Raw genomic sequence first — 16963 nt, 5'->3', positions numbered from 1 at the left:
CTCCCAGACCGGGGCACGAACCTGTGTCCCCTGCATCGGCAGGTGGACTCTCAACCACTGCGCCACCAGGGAAGCCCAATCCATAACTCTTTAAATGAAGAACGTGTGGGCCAGGAAGTCAAACTAATTGCAAGCTATTCTGAGTCCCAGAAGGGCAATCCCTGCTCTAGAAATTGATGCAGGAGTACTAAGAAGTACTGATTGTTCTAAGAACCAATCCTTACTTAGTTACATGGATGGGCTATACGTTGTTCTTTTTCTTTTTAATTAATTTATTTATTTATTTATTTTTGGCTGTGTTGGGTCTTCATTGCCACACACGGGCTTTCTCTAGTTGCAGCAAGCGGGGGCTACTCTTTTTTGCAGTGTGCGGGCTTCGTACTGCGGTGGCTTCTCTTGTTGAGGAGGAAGGGCTCTAGGTACACGGGCTCAGTAGTTGTGGCTCGTGGGCGCTACAGTGCAGGCTCAGTAGTTGTGGTGCATGGGCTTAGTTGCTCCACGGCATGTGGGATTTTCCCAGACCAGGGTTCGAACCAATGTCCCCTGCGTTGGCAGGCAGATTCTTAAGCACTGAGCCACCAGGGAAGTCCCTTTCTTTTTTAAGTCTTTACTGAATTTTGTTACAATATTGCTTCTGTTTTATGTTTTGGTTTTTTGGCTGTGAGGCATGTGGGATCTTAGCTCCCTGACCAGGGATCAAATCCACATTCCCTGCATTGGAAGGTGAAGTCTTAACCACTGGACTACCAGGGAAGACCCTGTATGTTGTTCTTTCTCATTATCAAGACAATTCAAAGAAAAGGTCTAAAAATGCACCCTCTCATCCCAAATAATTCATTTTATTGCACAAATGCCACTGACTTTGTAGCTAATGGTCAGACCTCAGAAATAGAAACACTATTCCAGAAAATGGTGAAAGATATTTTTATATTAATCTAACATTTTACTTGTGAAAAAGTATCTGGCAGGCAAGGAAAGTTCTGTGTATTTTTTTAGGAAAAATTCTGTATCATTTTTCTCTATAATTTAAAGGATCTCTAAGACTTTGTACACATGTAAATATAAAAAAATAAAATATAATATGCACTGTAATTTTTAGAAGCTATATTTTTTACTAAACATAGGATTACTCAGTAAAAATTTGCTTAATGAATCTACCCTAAGAATAAATTTCTTTTTGGAGGGGTTTAAATGATACAAAGTAATGACTTAGTATTGTAATAAAATTTAATAAATTTTATTAAAAGCAGATTCCATTTCTTCACATAGTTAAGTAAGTTTTGTGTTTTGTTAAGCCCATTTTATTGTATTACTTCATAAGAGTAAGTTTGCTCAGTGAGACTGTCACTGATAAAGACATGTACAAAGTTAGCACCAAACAGCTATAAATGCAGATAGCCACAACGACCTTTCCAATATGTACAAACTCCCTTTACACATACACACATATATTTACAGCTAATAAATAACATTTAAAGCGAAAGCATTGCTGATATATATAGTGAAGTCTGTAGAAGCCAGAGTTCCCAGGGGCATACACTGATTTGATTCATATTTTCTAAAGTTGATGCACCCTTGCTCAAAACCCAAATCCAGAGAATTAATGAATTAACAATAAAGGGTGATGCCAACAACATGTCGCACAACATTTTATTTTTAGAGAGAATTCATTCCAAGCTGGCTGATGTCAATCACAACATTCATCCTATTTTGTACAGGCAAAACCATATTTCTCAGATGAAGGGCTTAAGTTTTGGCACCACTGGAACAATTTCTACTCCAATATGTTCCAATACATCTCTTGATCATTTACCTTCCAAGCCACGCTGAGGAATAATCATACATGTGGGGCTTCATATGTGAATATGTGTTCAGACACCCACACACATTCACAGTTTGGATTCCCAGCAATAGCCTCTGAGATATTTGACTTCTTTATCATTTTATAATAATATATAGAAAAGCATTCTGAAAATATGAGATCTAGTTTATAAATAATTGTTCACTCACTCTTGACTAGTTGTTAAAAACAACAACACTCTCATGATATTCCATGTGATTATAACAATGGAGGATCCTTTTAACTGCCCACGATGGTTTTAAGCACTGCCTATGAATATATCCTGTAACTCTTCTATTTCTTTACTTAGTAAAAACAATCCTTGTCTAAAATTTGTAAGAGTTTGCATGATGCAAAATTTGACCTTGAACACATATTTTCTTATCAAAATTAGGGAAGAAAGAGACATGCTCAAAGTCTGACTGAAGCATGGCTGAAATAAGCCTAAAATTAAATAGTAACCATCATATATTACAGGACTTCAAATCAATGAATATAATTTTGAAAATCTGATAATAAAATTATTGTTTCATTTTCTTTCTCTGTAGTTAAAATTATGTGTAAGCTGATGATAACAGGCTCATTTTAAACGCCTATCCAGGGAAATTTGTTAAAATATAATCTTGAGACAAAGCAAGAAAAGGAAGGGGAAAGACTAAGCCATAAACAGTAAAGCCTATTAAGATTTAATTGATCTCAATATTATATGTCCTTTAATTTGTAACTTTTTTATGATGCAACCAACCGCAAGGAGTATTTAAAGCTTTAGTGCTTTATCAACTCTATTCTTCTTTCCTCTCTCCAAGTCACTAGTTCCTGGTTAACTCCTGGGCTACACCCCAATGGCAAGAGGATCATTCCAAGAAAGTAGGTATTTTGACTGAGAAGTAAATGGGTCCGACTCATGCCACAAAAAATCACTTTCTATATTTAGACTTGGAGAAAACTTTGAAAAGGTTATCAGTCTAGAAAATGCAGAATTCCAATTAAAATGCGAGGTTCTAATCAATTTTAGGCTATGGCTAAACTTACTATATGAAGAGGTCTGATTATTTTACCATGAGTCCAAACAATTCTTATTTCTTTCTCAAAGGACAGAAGGCAGTGCTTTTCATATCTGCTATTTTTTAATGTTGAAAGATGTGCTATTTGGCCACTCTACTTCTCAAATTGAATTAGCCAGTTTTCAGTATTTGAGACTGTCTCCTAAAATAACTAACAAGGCTATAGAGCTGGGATTAATACTAGGAAAGTCCACCTTTAACCACCCAAAGCACTGGGCATCTTTTGTAAAAGTTACTTCATTCTTCATAGAATTCATAGGCTGTTCTTTCTTCTGTAGATTTCCCCAGTTTCTGAGAGAAAACAGAGGAAGAACGGCAATTTATTACCTGCTTAGTGTTTTATAACCCTTCCCCCCTCCCCCAATACCTTCATGGTGAAAAAGTAGTCACCTGGAAATTCAGAACAAAGGTTGTGAGAATAAACTGAATCAGAGGAAGTGGCAGGCTCATAGCAATAAAAGACACTCTAATATATACTTAGCCATGTCCTGATAAGCAGTATCATTTTCAGAAGACTGAACCAAATGATTTCAAAATTTAGGAAGATTGCTTACTTCTAAAACTTGTTAAATAAAATACCTATTTTTTCTTTTCTTGAGCATTCTAACGAGTTATATCAGCAAGTGAGAGAAAGAGAAGCTTTTATTTGATTGATTAGTCACAGAGGCGACAAACTGCAGAGGGTTATTAGTCTGATTCATAATTACCTCCTAGATAAAGATCAGATGTAAAACAAAAAAAAGCTCTCTAAATATATGTTGTTCCAGTAGTCTTATAATCAGATGAGGAATGTATCATAACTATCTCAGATAAAGTCTTATAACTTATATAAATAATATGACCAATATGACCAGAAATACTTTATAAACAGCTGGAGTTATTTCCTAATTTTTCGAGTTTTGTTTTTAAATTCATATTATATGTTTAGAGTTGTGGATGATTTGGAGAGAATGTATGCAGAGGTGTGTTTGTGTATGTTTATAGGTAACGTAAAAGCAATGTATAAAACTTCATATAGGAGTTCCTTTCAAAGAGTTAAAGCAAGTGTGAAATTGCCTCAGATTTCTGATGAGGAAAAACAAAGCAATGAAGCTCTTAGTAGAAGTCTCCACTTCGATAAATATTCAGTTATTCTCCCTGGCTCAATACCAGTAGCTACTCTCTATTTCAAGTTTATCTTGAGTGCTCTTACATTAATGTTTTCAATCCAGATGGCTTCATCTTGTCACTCAAAGTACGTATGTCATAATGCCATTATGTAAAAAAATATAAATATTACATGTGCATAGAGAAAGTCTGAAAGGATATAAATTAAAATGCTAGTTGGGGGTTGTCCCTGGGTGATAGTTACAATGATTTTATTATCTTTTTGCCTGTTTTCTCTAATCTATTCAAAATCCATAATTATCCATGGATAAACTATCTTATAAAATGGAAATTAAAAATAATAGAGATATTCCACATTAGGGTCTTTAATATACTTTTTTTGATTAGAAAATTCTTATTCTGTACTTTCGTCTATAAATGTAACTGGGAGAAGACAAACCGAAAGCAATTGGCTTTTCTATTTCCAGATGATGTTGTGACCAACTTTTCCCATTGTTTCTTATGTCACTGGCTTCTATGATATGATATGATATGATCTAAGCTTTCCCCCTTTATACCTATAAGCCATCAGCACTTGGCTTCTGGCAGTGGAATGAGTGGAGGAATGAAAGTGGCACACTTTGGGAATTCAGGAGGGGATGGGGAAGGTCACATGTTCAGTCTCTACTTAGTACTGACACTCTGGAATGATTCAGCTGACAGCTGCCGTGTGGATTAGCCTTAAAGGTCAAGTAGAAAAGAGCCAGGCAGTTGTTTTGAGATGGAAAAGAGAACCATCTCCTAAACTCTAAGTCCACTAGCTTTCCGTCTTTGGGGGTTTTGAGATGGATGCTTGGTGGCTGCCCCTTTGGCTCTCTGTCCTGGAATCTGCTGGCACTTGGAGAATCAAGGAGGACTCGGGCTGCAGCTAATGTTCTGCTCCCCTGGGTACATCCTGGGAGGAGCTGCACCCACAGCCGCAATCACGGCTACTAACTTGTGTTGTATCCACTGCACATAGGGTCTGTAAATGGGGCAGTACAGGAAAAAGCAGAAGTGGAGATTTTGTGGTAGTTCAAGATGTAAAATAAAATCTAAAAAGTGCACCTGGGGTGAAGGTCAGAGCTGGCAGAAAGAACAGAAAGAAAAAGAAAATAGAGGAAGTACTGCCAAAAGCAAATGCACTGGTCTAATGTGTATGCAGGAGGCCTGAGAAAGGCCACCCGAAGGCTCTGATCACAAGACTCAGTCCAAGCCTTTAGTGCAGGGCTGAAGGGTAATGCATGAAGCAGCATCCCTCAGAGAGCAAGTTCAAGATACCCAGACAGCCTTAGCCCAAGATGCTCACCAGCCAGACTTTCTATTCAGAGACTTGTCATGGCATTTCACAAATATCACAGGTGACTTTCCTTTCTGCAGATGAGACATCTTCTCCCTGGAACAGAAGATCACCCTGTGGAAGAAAATGGACGTGAGCACACCATATTGGAACAATAAAAATGTTCAAAAATAAATGGTTCAGTCAGGGCTGTTTCAATCCTACATAATCGTTCTGATTGTTTTGATATTTCCAATAATTACCTGTTTATACTCAGGCCATTCAGGTCAGCAACACATCTGAATCAGAGGGTTATCTGAGGGCTTAACCCACTGTCCAGCAGTAAAGCTAGGTCATCAGTACAGACAGGCACACAGACAGCACAGACAGCCTGGAACAGGCTTAAAATCACAATATTTTCACCAAAAAATGATACAAGATCAATTTTACCACTTCTTAGTGTCTGCATTAGGGAATTCACAAACTAGCCTTCAACTGGCCCTGCTGGAAAAACAAATACTCTGTATAGCCTCTCCATTCACAACCTCTTTTCCCCCCTTTTGGTTATAAGAGAAAATGACAAAAGAGAAATACATTATCAACACTTATTTATTTATTCATTGGTCATGCCTCGTGGCTTAGGGGATCTTAGTTCCCCAGCCAGGGATTGAACCCAGGCCCTCCACAGTGAAAGCACTGAGTCCTAACCACTGGACCACCAGAGAATTCCTTATCAATCCTAATTTAAAGAGTCATTTTATTTACAACAATAGTATACTAGTTTGCAAAATCCCTGTACATTTAGTATAAAATTTTAAATCTTATGGGGCTCTCTATGCAATTCATTTTATCTATGTGAAGTGGGGTTGGGAAGAGAGGATGAGATTATCTTGGAATCTTGTCCTTCTTGAAGAGGTTAGTTTTAATCTTTGAATGTCCAAGTGGCATCTCTGAGGTTCTCTGCATAACTAACTGTTTTGTGCTTGCAAGAATCAGTGCTAAATGAGAAGCTGAGATTCTTGACTTCTAATCTCAACTCTCACTCAATGACTGTGGCAATTCAGAGTTTAGGTTTTCTTTCCATAAAATGCAGAGATACCATTACTTCCCTAGTATGACAATAAAATAACACACCTAAAAAATGATAGGTGTAATTATCTAGGTAATGTAGTTTTAAAGACAAAGCTTACTAAAGTTTCACCTGAACACTGGAGGCTCCATAAATACTATTTCTAGGTAATAACATTAGAGTGAATGAAAATGAATGGAGACGGGCGGAGTCGAGAGGGGCGGAGTCAAGATGGCGTACTAGGAGGACGCGGAATTCGCGTCTCCTCACAACTAGGGCACCTACCAGGCACCGGTGGGGGACCACGGACACGTAAGGGGACTGGAGGAGCCCCCAGTGACCAGGTAGAAGCACAGAGAATGGGGGGAGTGAAGGGGGATGAGAAGTGGAGGCGGGATGGGACTGGCGCCCCTGAGGGGCGGCTGGGGGAGGGGAAGGGATCCCACGCTGGAAGGGGTAAATTGGGGAACCACTGGGGGGCAGAGGATCAAAAGGAAGCGTGGCCAGGTTTCCTCTGCCCACTTGGACCCCGAGGAACCTGCTGAGATCCTGGGCCTGATCCTCTACCCACCGAGGCCCCCTCCAGCCATGCTGGCCCTGAGGGAGTGGGAGGGTGAGAAGGGGTAGCAAAAACAAAGGCCAGACCTCCGGCACCCCTGAGGGGCGGCTGGCGGAGGGGAGAAGTTCCTACACCATAGGACCCACCCACGGTTGGGGGTCCAGTGGGGTGGGGGAGACCCTGGGGGAGACGGTGGTCGTGGGACATGAAGGAATGGAAGGGAACGCAGCCAGTGCTTTCCCTGTCCACTTAGAAAATGGGAAGCCTGTTGGGCTTGCGGGCCTAATCCTCTGCCCTTGGAGCCTCCCTCCTGCCGCGCAGAACCTGAGCCCCACCCCTACACCCCCAACCAGGGCCTCACCTCTACACTCTGAGGGCCCCTCCAATGTGCTCAGCCTAAACCCCACTCACACACGCTCACTCAGGGCCTTACCTCCAAACTCCAGAACCCCACACTCCAGAGGCCCTCCTTCCAACGTGCTGCCTCTCCCCTTCTGTGCACTTCCTAGGCAGAGGCCCCGCCCCACGCTTGAACGTCACCCCGCCTAGGTCCCTCCCCACGCTCAAGCGTCAGTCCCCCACCAGCCTAGGTACGGCCCTACCCAAAACCCCGCCCCTGCCTAAGTTCCACCCCCTGCCTAAATTCCACCCCCATAGCCAAGGATTTTTTTTTTCTGTGTGGTTTTATTTTACCTTGTTGCAGTTGTTTCAATTATAGTTTTATTTTTTCCTAATATGTTTTTTATCTTTCTAATTTTATTTTTTTTATCCTTTGATATGGTACTGCTCCTTCCTTTCTTTCTGATTTCTTTTTTTGTTTTTAACCATGCCACAAAGCTTGTGAGATCTTGATTCCCAGGCTGGAGGTCAGGCCCGAGCTCCTATGGTGGGAGCTCCGAGTCCAAACCGCTGGACTAACAAAGAACCCCAGACCCCAGGAAATATTGATTGGAATGAGGCCTCCCAGATGTCCTCATCTCAGCAACAAGACCTGGCTCTATCCAACTGCCTGCAAACTCAAGTGCTGGATGTCTCAGGCCAAACAACCAGTAAGACAGGAATACAGCACCACCCATCAAAAAGAGAAAAAAAAAAAAAAAGAAATGACAAAAACATATGTTACAGACAAAGGAGCAAGGTAAAAACCTATAAGACCAAATAAATGAAGATGAAATAGGCAATCTACCTGAAAAAGAATTCAGAGTAATGATAGTAAAGATGATCCAAAATCTTGGAAACAGAATGGAAAAAATACAAGAAACATTTAACAAGGATCTAGAAGAACTAAAGAGCAAAGAGTGATGAACCACACAATTACTGAAACTAAAAATACTCTAGAAGGAATCAATAGCAGAATAACTAAGGCAGAAGAACGGATAAGTGAGCTGGAAGATAAAATGGTGGAAATAACTGCCACAGAGCAGAATAAAGAAAAAACAATGAAAAGAATTGAGGACAGTCTCAGAGACCTCTGGGGCAACATTAAATGCACCAACATTTGAATTATAGAGGTCCCAGAAGAAGAAGAGAAAAAGAAAGGGGCTGAGAAAATATTTGAAGAGATTATACTTGAAAACTTCCTTAACATGGGAAAGGAAATAGTCAATCAAGTCCAGGAAGCACAGAGAGTACCATACAGAATAAACCCAAAGAGAAACACACTGAGACACATATTAATGAAACCATCAAAAATTAAATACAAAGAAAAAATATTAAAAGCAGCAAGGGTTTGTGTTAACATACAAGGCAATCCATATAAGGATAACAACTGATTTTTCAGCAGAAACTCTGCAAGCCAGAAGGGAGTGGCAGGACATATATAAAGTGATGAAAGGGAAAAACCTACAACCAAGATTACTCTATCCAGCAAATATATCATTCAGATTTGACGGAGAAATTAAAACTTTTACAGACAAGCACAAGTTAAGAGAATTCAGCACCACCAAACTAGCTATACGACAAATGCTAAAGGAACTTCTCTAGGCAGGAAACAGAAGAGAAGGAAAAGACCTACAAAAACAAACCCAAAACAATTAAGAAAATGGTAATAGGAACATACATATCGATAATTACCTTACATGTAAATGGATTAAATGTTACAACTAAAAGGCAAAGATTGGCTGACTGGATACAAAAACAAACCCGTATACATGCTGTTTACAAGACACCCACTTCAGACCTAGGGACACATACAGACTGAAAGTGAAAGGATGGAAAAAGATATTCCATGCAAATGGAGATCAAAAGAAAGCTGGAGTAGCAATTCTCATATCAGACAAAATAGACTTTATAACAAACACTATTACAAGAGACAAAGAAGTACACTACATAATGATCAAGGGATTAATCCAAGAAGAAGATATAACAATTATAAACATTTATGCACCCAACATAGGAGCACCTTAATACATAAAGCAAATGCTAAAAACCATGAAAGGAGAAATCGACAGTAACACGATAATAGTAGGAGATTTTAACACCCCACTTTCACCAATGGGCAGATCATCCAAAATGAAAATAAATAAGGAAACACAAGATTTAAATGACACATTAAGCAAGATATTCTTAATTGATATATATAGGACATTCCATCCAAAAACAACAGAATACACTTTCTTCTCAAGTGCTCATGGAACATTCTGCAAGATAGACCACATTTTGGGTCAAAAATCAAGCTTTGGTAAATTTAAGAAAATTGAAACCATATCAGGTATCTTTTCTGACCACAACGCTATGAGACTAGATATCAATTACAGGAAAAAAACTAAAAATTACAAACACGTGGAGGCTAAACAATATGCTACTAAATAACCAAGAGATCACTGAAGAAATCAAAGAGGAAATTAAAAAATACCTAGAAACAAATGACAATGAAAACAAGACGACCCAAAACCAATGGGATGCAGCAAAAGCAGTTCTAAGAGGGAAGTTTATAGCAATACAATCCTACCTCAAGAGACAAGAAACATCTCAAACAAGCAACCTAACCTTACACCTAAAGCAATTAGAGAAAGAAAAACAAAAAAAAAAACCCAACGTTAGCAGAAGGAAAGAAATCATAAAGATCAGATCAGAAATACATGAAAAAGAAATGAAGGAAACACTAGCAAAGATCAATAAAACTAAAAGCCAGTTCTTTGAGAAGATAAACAAAATTGTTAAACCATTAGCCAGACCTATGAAGAAAAAAAGGGAGAAGACTCAAACCAACAGAATTAGAAAGGAAAAGGGAGAAGTAACAACTGACACCGCAGAAATACAAAGGATCATGAGAGATTACTACAAGCAATGATATGCCAATAAAATGGACAACCAGAAAGAAATTGAAAATTTCTTAGAAAAGCACAACCTACCGAGATTGAACCAGGAAGAAATAGAAAATATAAACAGACCAATCACAAGCACTGAAATTGAAACTGTGATTAAAAATCTACCAACAATCAAAACCCCAGGACCAGATGGCTTCACAGGTGAATTCTATCAAACATTTAGAGAAGACCTAACACCTATCCTTCTCAAATTCTTCCAAAATATAGCTGAGGGAGGAAGACTCCCAAACTCATCCTATGAGGCCACCATCGCCCTGATACCAAAACCACACAAAGATGTCACAAAAAAAGAAAACTACAGGCCTATATCTCTGATCAACATAGATGCAAAAATCCTCAACAAAATACTAACAAACAAAATCCAATAGCACATTAAAAGGATCAAACACCATGACCAGCTGGGATTTTTCCCAGGAATGCAAGGATTCTTCAATACATGCATATCAATCAATGTGATACACCATATTAACAAACTGAAGAATAAAAACCATATGATCAACTCAATAGATGCAGAAAAAGCTTCTGACAAAATTCAACACTCATTTATGATAAAAACCCTCCAGAAAGTAGGCTTAGAGGGAACTTATCTCAACATAGTAAAGGCCATATATGACAAACCACAGCCAACATCGTTCTCAATGGTGAAAAAATGAAACCATCTCCTCTAAGATCAGGAACAAGACAAAGTTGCCCACTCTCACCACTATTATTCAACCTAGTTTTGGAAGTTTTAGCCACAGCAATCAGAGAAGAAAAAGAAATAAAAGGAATCTAAATCAGAAAAGAAGACGTGAAACTGTCACTGTTTGCAGATGACATGATACTATACATAGAGAATTCTAAAGATGCTACCAGAGTACTACTAGAGCTAATCAATGAATTTGGTAGAGTAGCAGTATACAAAATTAATGCACAGAAATCTCTTGCATTCCTATACACTAATGATGAAAAATCTGAAAGAGAAATTAAGGAAACACTCCCATTTACCATTGCAACAAAAAGAATAAAATACCTAGGAATAAACCTGCCTAAGGAGACAAAAGACCTGTCTGCAGAAAACTATAAGACACTGATGAAAGAAATTAAAGATGATACAAACAGATGGAGAGATATACCATGTTCTCGGATTGGAAGAATCAACATTATGAAAATGACTATACTACCCAAAGCAATCTACAGATTCAATGCAATGCCTATCAAATTGCCAATGGCATTTTTCACAGAACTAGAACAAGAAATTTTACAATTTGTATGGAAACACAAAAGACCCTGGATAGCCAAAGCTATCTTGAGAAAGAAAAATGGAGCTGGAGGAATCAGGCTCCCTGACTTCAGACAATGCTACAAAGCTATAGTAATCAAGACAGTATGATACTGGCACAAAAACAGAAATATAGATCAATGGAACAGGATAGAAAGCCCAGAGATAAACCTGTGCACAAATGGTCACCTTATCTTTGATAAAGGAGGCAAGAGTATACAATGGAGGAAAGACTACCTCTTCAATAAGTGGTGCTGGGAAAACTGGACAGCTACATGGAAAAGAATGAAATTAGAACATTCCCTAACACCATACACAAAAATAAACTCAAAATGGATTAGAGACCTACATGTAAGGCTACACACTATAGAACTCTTAGAGGAAAACATAGGCAGAACACTCCATGACATAAATCACAGCAAGATCCTTTTTGACCCACCTCCTAGAGAAATGGAAATAAAAACAAAAATAAACAATTGGGACCTAATGAAACTTCAAAGCTTTTGCACAGCAAAGGAAACCATAAACAAGACCAAAAGACAACCCTCAGAATGGGAGATATTTGCAAACAAAGCAACTGACAAAGGATTAATCTCCAAAATGTATAAGGAGCTCATGCAGCTCAATATCAAAAAAACACACAACCCAAGCCAAAAGTGGGCAGGGGACCTAAATAGACATTTCTCCAAAGAAGTTATACAGATTGCCAACAAACACATGAAAAGATGCTCAACATCACTAATCATTAGAGAAATGCAAATCAAAACTACAGTGAGGTTCACCTCACACCAGTCAGAATGGCCATCATCAAAAAGTCTATAAACAGTAAATGCTGGAGAGGGTGTGGAGAAAAGGGAACCCTCTTGCACAGTTGGTGAGAATGTAAGTTGATACAGCCATTATGGAGAGCAGTACGGAGTTTCCTTAAAAAACTAAAACTAGAAGTATTATATGACCCAGCAGTCCCAGTACTGGGCATATACCCTGAGAAAACCATAATTCAAAAAGAGTCATGTACCACAATGTTCATTGCTGCACTATTTACAATAGCCAGGGCATGAAAGCAATCTAAGTGTCCATTGACAGATGAATGGATAAAGAAGATGTGGTACATATGTATATTGGAATATTACTCAGCCATAAACGGAAACGAAATTGAGTTATTTGTAGTGAAGTGAATGGACCTAGAGTCTGTCATACAGAGTGAAGTATGTCAGAAAGAGAAAAACAAATACCATATGCTAGCACATATATATGGAATCTAAAAAAAAAGAAAAAAAATTGTTCTGAAGAACCTAGGGGCAGGATAGGAATAAATACACAGACGTAGAGAATGGACTTGAGGACATGCGCAGGGGGAACGGTAAGTTGGGAGAAAGTGAGAGAATAACATTAACATATATACACTACCAAATGTAAAATAGCTAGTGGGAAGCAGCCGCATAGCACAGGGAGATCAGCATAGCACAGGGAGATCAGCTTGGTGCTTTGCGACCACCTAGAGGGGTAGGATAAGGAAGGTGGGAGGGAGACACAAGAGGGAGGGGATATGGGGATATAGTATGCATATAGCTGATTCCCTTAGTTATACAGAAGAAACTAACACAACACTGTAAAGCAATTATACTCCAATAAAGATATTAAAGGAAAAAAGAAGAAAAAAACATGTGAGCTACCTTTGTAGGCTAGAGATTAAGGCAAAATAACCATTTAAAAAAAAATGAATGGAGAAAAATAAATTTAATTACTTTTTTTGAGTCTCTCCTGCCTTTACTCTGATCTTCTCAATAGCAAAGCCAGGGCTGCTCCACCAGTTGGACCAGCTGAAGTATGAATCGCTGATCCATTTGAGTTTCAACATTAGCAATTCTCCAATATCCACCTCAGTGTAAATTAGAAAGGAGTATGTTTTATTTGTGGAAACTTCAGGCCTGAATAAAAAATCAACATATTTGGTTAGTTCTGGAAAGCAGGTTTTTTTTTTTCCTTTTACTTCCTCCTAAGATATAAATAGCTTTACTGTTCGGGGAATATTTTTCAAATGCAAAAAATGTCCAACAAAATATGCAAGATGCATGTCAATGGCATTTAGTGTATTTTAAATGATATCTACACTAATGTGTACCTTTAATGTATTCCAACTTTTATCCTAACAATATGAACTATGTAATATAATTCTTAAGAGAAAAAAGTTCATAAGTCCACCATTTAGAGATATTATTTTCATTTTCATATATTCCCTTTCAATTTGTATTGATATGTGAACGTGTCCTTTGTTACAGTCATAGTGTACATAATACAATTCTCTTTTCTTTCTTTGTTCACTTCATATTTTATCTTTCACTTTTTGCCATGTTTTACCTAGTTTTCTGTAATCACAGTTTATAGAGGCTAGATTGATTTTCTTGATTTGTTAAACCACAATTCACTTAGCCATTGCCTCAGTTTTGGACACTTGCTTTGCTTCTAATTTATGCTACTATATGTACCACTGCAATGAACATCTTTTGCCATATAGCTTTTAAAAAATTTTTCTGTTAAATATGTGTTTTTCTAGGTGTCCTATGCCTCTTCTGTTCCTCAGACCAATGATTAGAACAGGAAGCAGTACCATGATAAACCCACATGCTGGAGGTCATGTTCCGTGGCTACTCACAGGGTGAAAGGGATGTTCTCACTCTCGGCCACAGTGCCATACAGAGAGATCTCGAAGGCCTGGTTGTTGTGTGTATCACTCTCAGTCCCAGAAAAATGTATCTTTACTTGGTAATGGAAGACTGTAGAGAGAAAAGCAGAACAACCTCTGATCAGTCTTTATGGAACACTACAGCCCAAATAAGCAGGCAATTCTGAACGACAGACAGTATCTTACTAATGATCAACAGGAAGTGCTCATACATGACTATAATTATGTGTGGCTTGGAAAGATTTCTTCATGTCTGTACAGTGCTCACTACTAGAAAATTCAGAATTTGAATTCTACTCCCTTGCATTAAAGTGTGATTGTAGTGGATAGGAAGAATCCAGGTGTATCTGAATTGCTAAAGCCAACCCAGAAAGTAGTCAACTTTGATGGGGTACTAGGAAGATCAAACCAAGAGGCCAAAATTCCCATGAAGCTTTCACTACGAACTCCACCTTTCCTTGGCTGTTTTGTCCCTTAGCATCTGGAACAAGCATATTTGGTATTTTTTACTGTCACTGTATGTGACCATGTTTCTTCATGTTTCTTGGGTATGTCTGACCTCCCTACGCTGTATGTAGGCTCCTTCAGTTCAGAGGGTCACACGTACCTTCTATTCTCCACTGTCTAGCACACAGTCAGTAAATAATAGGCCCACAATAACATTATTTCATTAAGTCACCAGTGAGGCTGTAAAGACAGCCAGTTCCTAAAGTGTTCTGTATTAGAGAGAGCCTCCAGAAGCAGGTACTTAAACTTCCACACCTCCTCCTGCTCTCCCCATCTCAACTAAAAACCCTGAGTAGATGGGATGCGGGAGACGTTAAGGGATAGGAAAGGCAGCAGGCTTGCAACACAGCTGTAAAGGATGAAGAGAAAGAGTTTGGGTTAAATGGAGCCCTTGCAGGCATCGCCACAGACCAGAGCAAGGGAAGTCTGACTGCCGAAGTGTCCCCGGAGAACACTGAGGCAGGATGCTGGGGATGAGTGAGCCCTGCCCAATTCTTCAGAAGATTATGGTCTCCTCTATACCTGACACACACGTCCCTACTCTGAAAAGTCAAGGAAACTAAGGATTCCCTCATTGCTTAAAATGTTTCCTTGAATTATAGATGCTCCAAACCTCTGGACCACCAAATGCACCTCTAGATTCTAACAAACCACCTTAAAAATGGGTGCCTCTATCAGATATATTTTACCCTGGGAAACTGTTCTTCAACGCCATCTCTTCCCTCATACTTCCTCCTGGACTCCACATAAACTAGCCTTTCTGATATTAGTCCCTCTCTCTAGATTTATCTGATTATCTCCTCTTCCTGTCTCCCTTCAATTCCTGCAGGTCTTGCTCTGAACAAGCTGCCAAGTTTGAAATTCAACTGTGAACAAATTCATGACAAAATGGGAATATCTTAGAAAGTTTGGTATAGACTTCCCTCCCAGGAATAGTTATATTTTCAAATACAGGTGGTTCTTGCCTTCACTGAAAGCAGACTTCAGGAGTTTGCAAACTTTTTCTATAAAGGGCCAGATAGTAAATAATTTAGGCTTTGTGGGACCAAATAGTCTCTGTCCCAACTACTCAGCTCTGCTGTGGAGGCATGAAAGCAGCCTTAGTCAGTACAGAAATGAATTAGTGTGGCTATATTCTAATAAAACTTTATTTACAAAAGCAGGTGGTGGGTTGGATTTGGCCCATGGGCCATAGTTTGCTGACCCTGGATGAATGGTTTCAGATTAACTTGGAGCCTGGTGCTAATGCAGTGGTCCATGCTAATGGTCACAAGTACAAAGGATGGTGGCAAGCAGGGCTGCTGCATAGAGCAGTGCAGTTGTGCCCTGGGTCTTACTGGCAATGGGAATTAGGAGCTTCAGTAAAATGGATTAGTACAACTCCTTCTCTACCAACAGAAACACAAGTGAGGGATCGGGGTTTAGCAACATCGTTTTATCATCTCTGTTGCAATGGACAGAATCAGTACATGTGATGCAACAAGCATGATAAGAAAAATAGGATCAAATCAATTTTCCTATTTACAACAGTCTCCAGCCTACCTTTGTAGGGCATCTGAGAACGAGTCTTCAGGTACATTTTGCTGCTTCTTTTGGCTCTGACTTTATTGACCTCATAGCCCAAGTTGTTGCAACGGTTCTTTCTGCAACTCAGGCAGAGCCCTTTTTCAAAGGCTTCCCTGGAATTGCACCGGTAGGCCTTACTTGGATTTTCTTCATTCAACAGAGAGTCAATGAAGAGATGAATGGAACGCTCGTGGGAGCACTTCACTAGCTGGTCCACATCTGGGACAAAAGAGACACAAAGAACATTTCAACTCTGTGACAGTCCACAATGAGTGTTTCGTCTTGCATGTCTAAAATAGTTGAGGTGTGGTGTTAGAATAAAATGACCCCCTTGATTGTAGGTCCTATTTAAGGAGGTACTCTTGGCGGCAGCTTCTCACCTACCCCCAAGAGTGCCAAAGTTGCAAATTTATAGGGAACTTTTGATGTTTTTGCTGTCTCCATTTGTGAGTATGTTTATGAAGCTATAATAAGAGACATCCAAGATAGAAGTTGATTTCCCCCAGTTTATCACAACTTTCTCTTATATTGAAAGCATATAATACTTCTAAATGCTTCTAGAAACATAACTCTAGAAACCACATCATAAAGGGCAGGCATAATTGTTAAATTAATAGTATTTTATCATAGATATTGATACTATGTATAATTGAGGGGTGTGTCACTGCTAATGATTTT

At 39.0% G+C, this 16963-nt stretch overlaps 1 protein-coding gene across 1 annotated transcript in view; it reads right to left on the bottom strand.

Moving 5' to 3' along the window:
* Positions 1-1213: 1213 nt before the first annotated feature.
* The window catches only part of LPL (lipoprotein lipase), a 29685-nt gene continuing 13935 nt past the window's right edge, over positions 1214-16963 (bottom strand). Inside the window, exons 6-10 of the mRNA XM_067745055.1 lie at positions 16262-16504; positions 14183-14303; positions 13275-13457; positions 5339-5443; positions 1214-3195 (exon numbers count right to left, since the gene is read on the bottom strand). Coding sequence (XP_067601156.1) covers position 3195; positions 5339-5443; positions 13275-13457; positions 14183-14303; positions 16262-16504 — 653 coding nt within the window. The 3' untranslated portion in view covers positions 1214-3194. The remainder of the gene's footprint in view (positions 3196-5338; positions 5444-13274; positions 13458-14182; positions 14304-16261; positions 16505-16963) is intronic.

Source organism: Pseudorca crassidens, chromosome 7, assembly GCF_039906515.1.
Source record: "Pseudorca crassidens isolate mPseCra1 chromosome 7, mPseCra1.hap1, whole genome shotgun sequence".
NCBI lineage: Eukaryota > Metazoa > Chordata > Mammalia > Artiodactyla > Delphinidae > Pseudorca > Pseudorca crassidens.
Note: the sequence above shows the minus strand (reverse complement) of the source record. Positions and strands in the feature narration are given on the sequence as shown.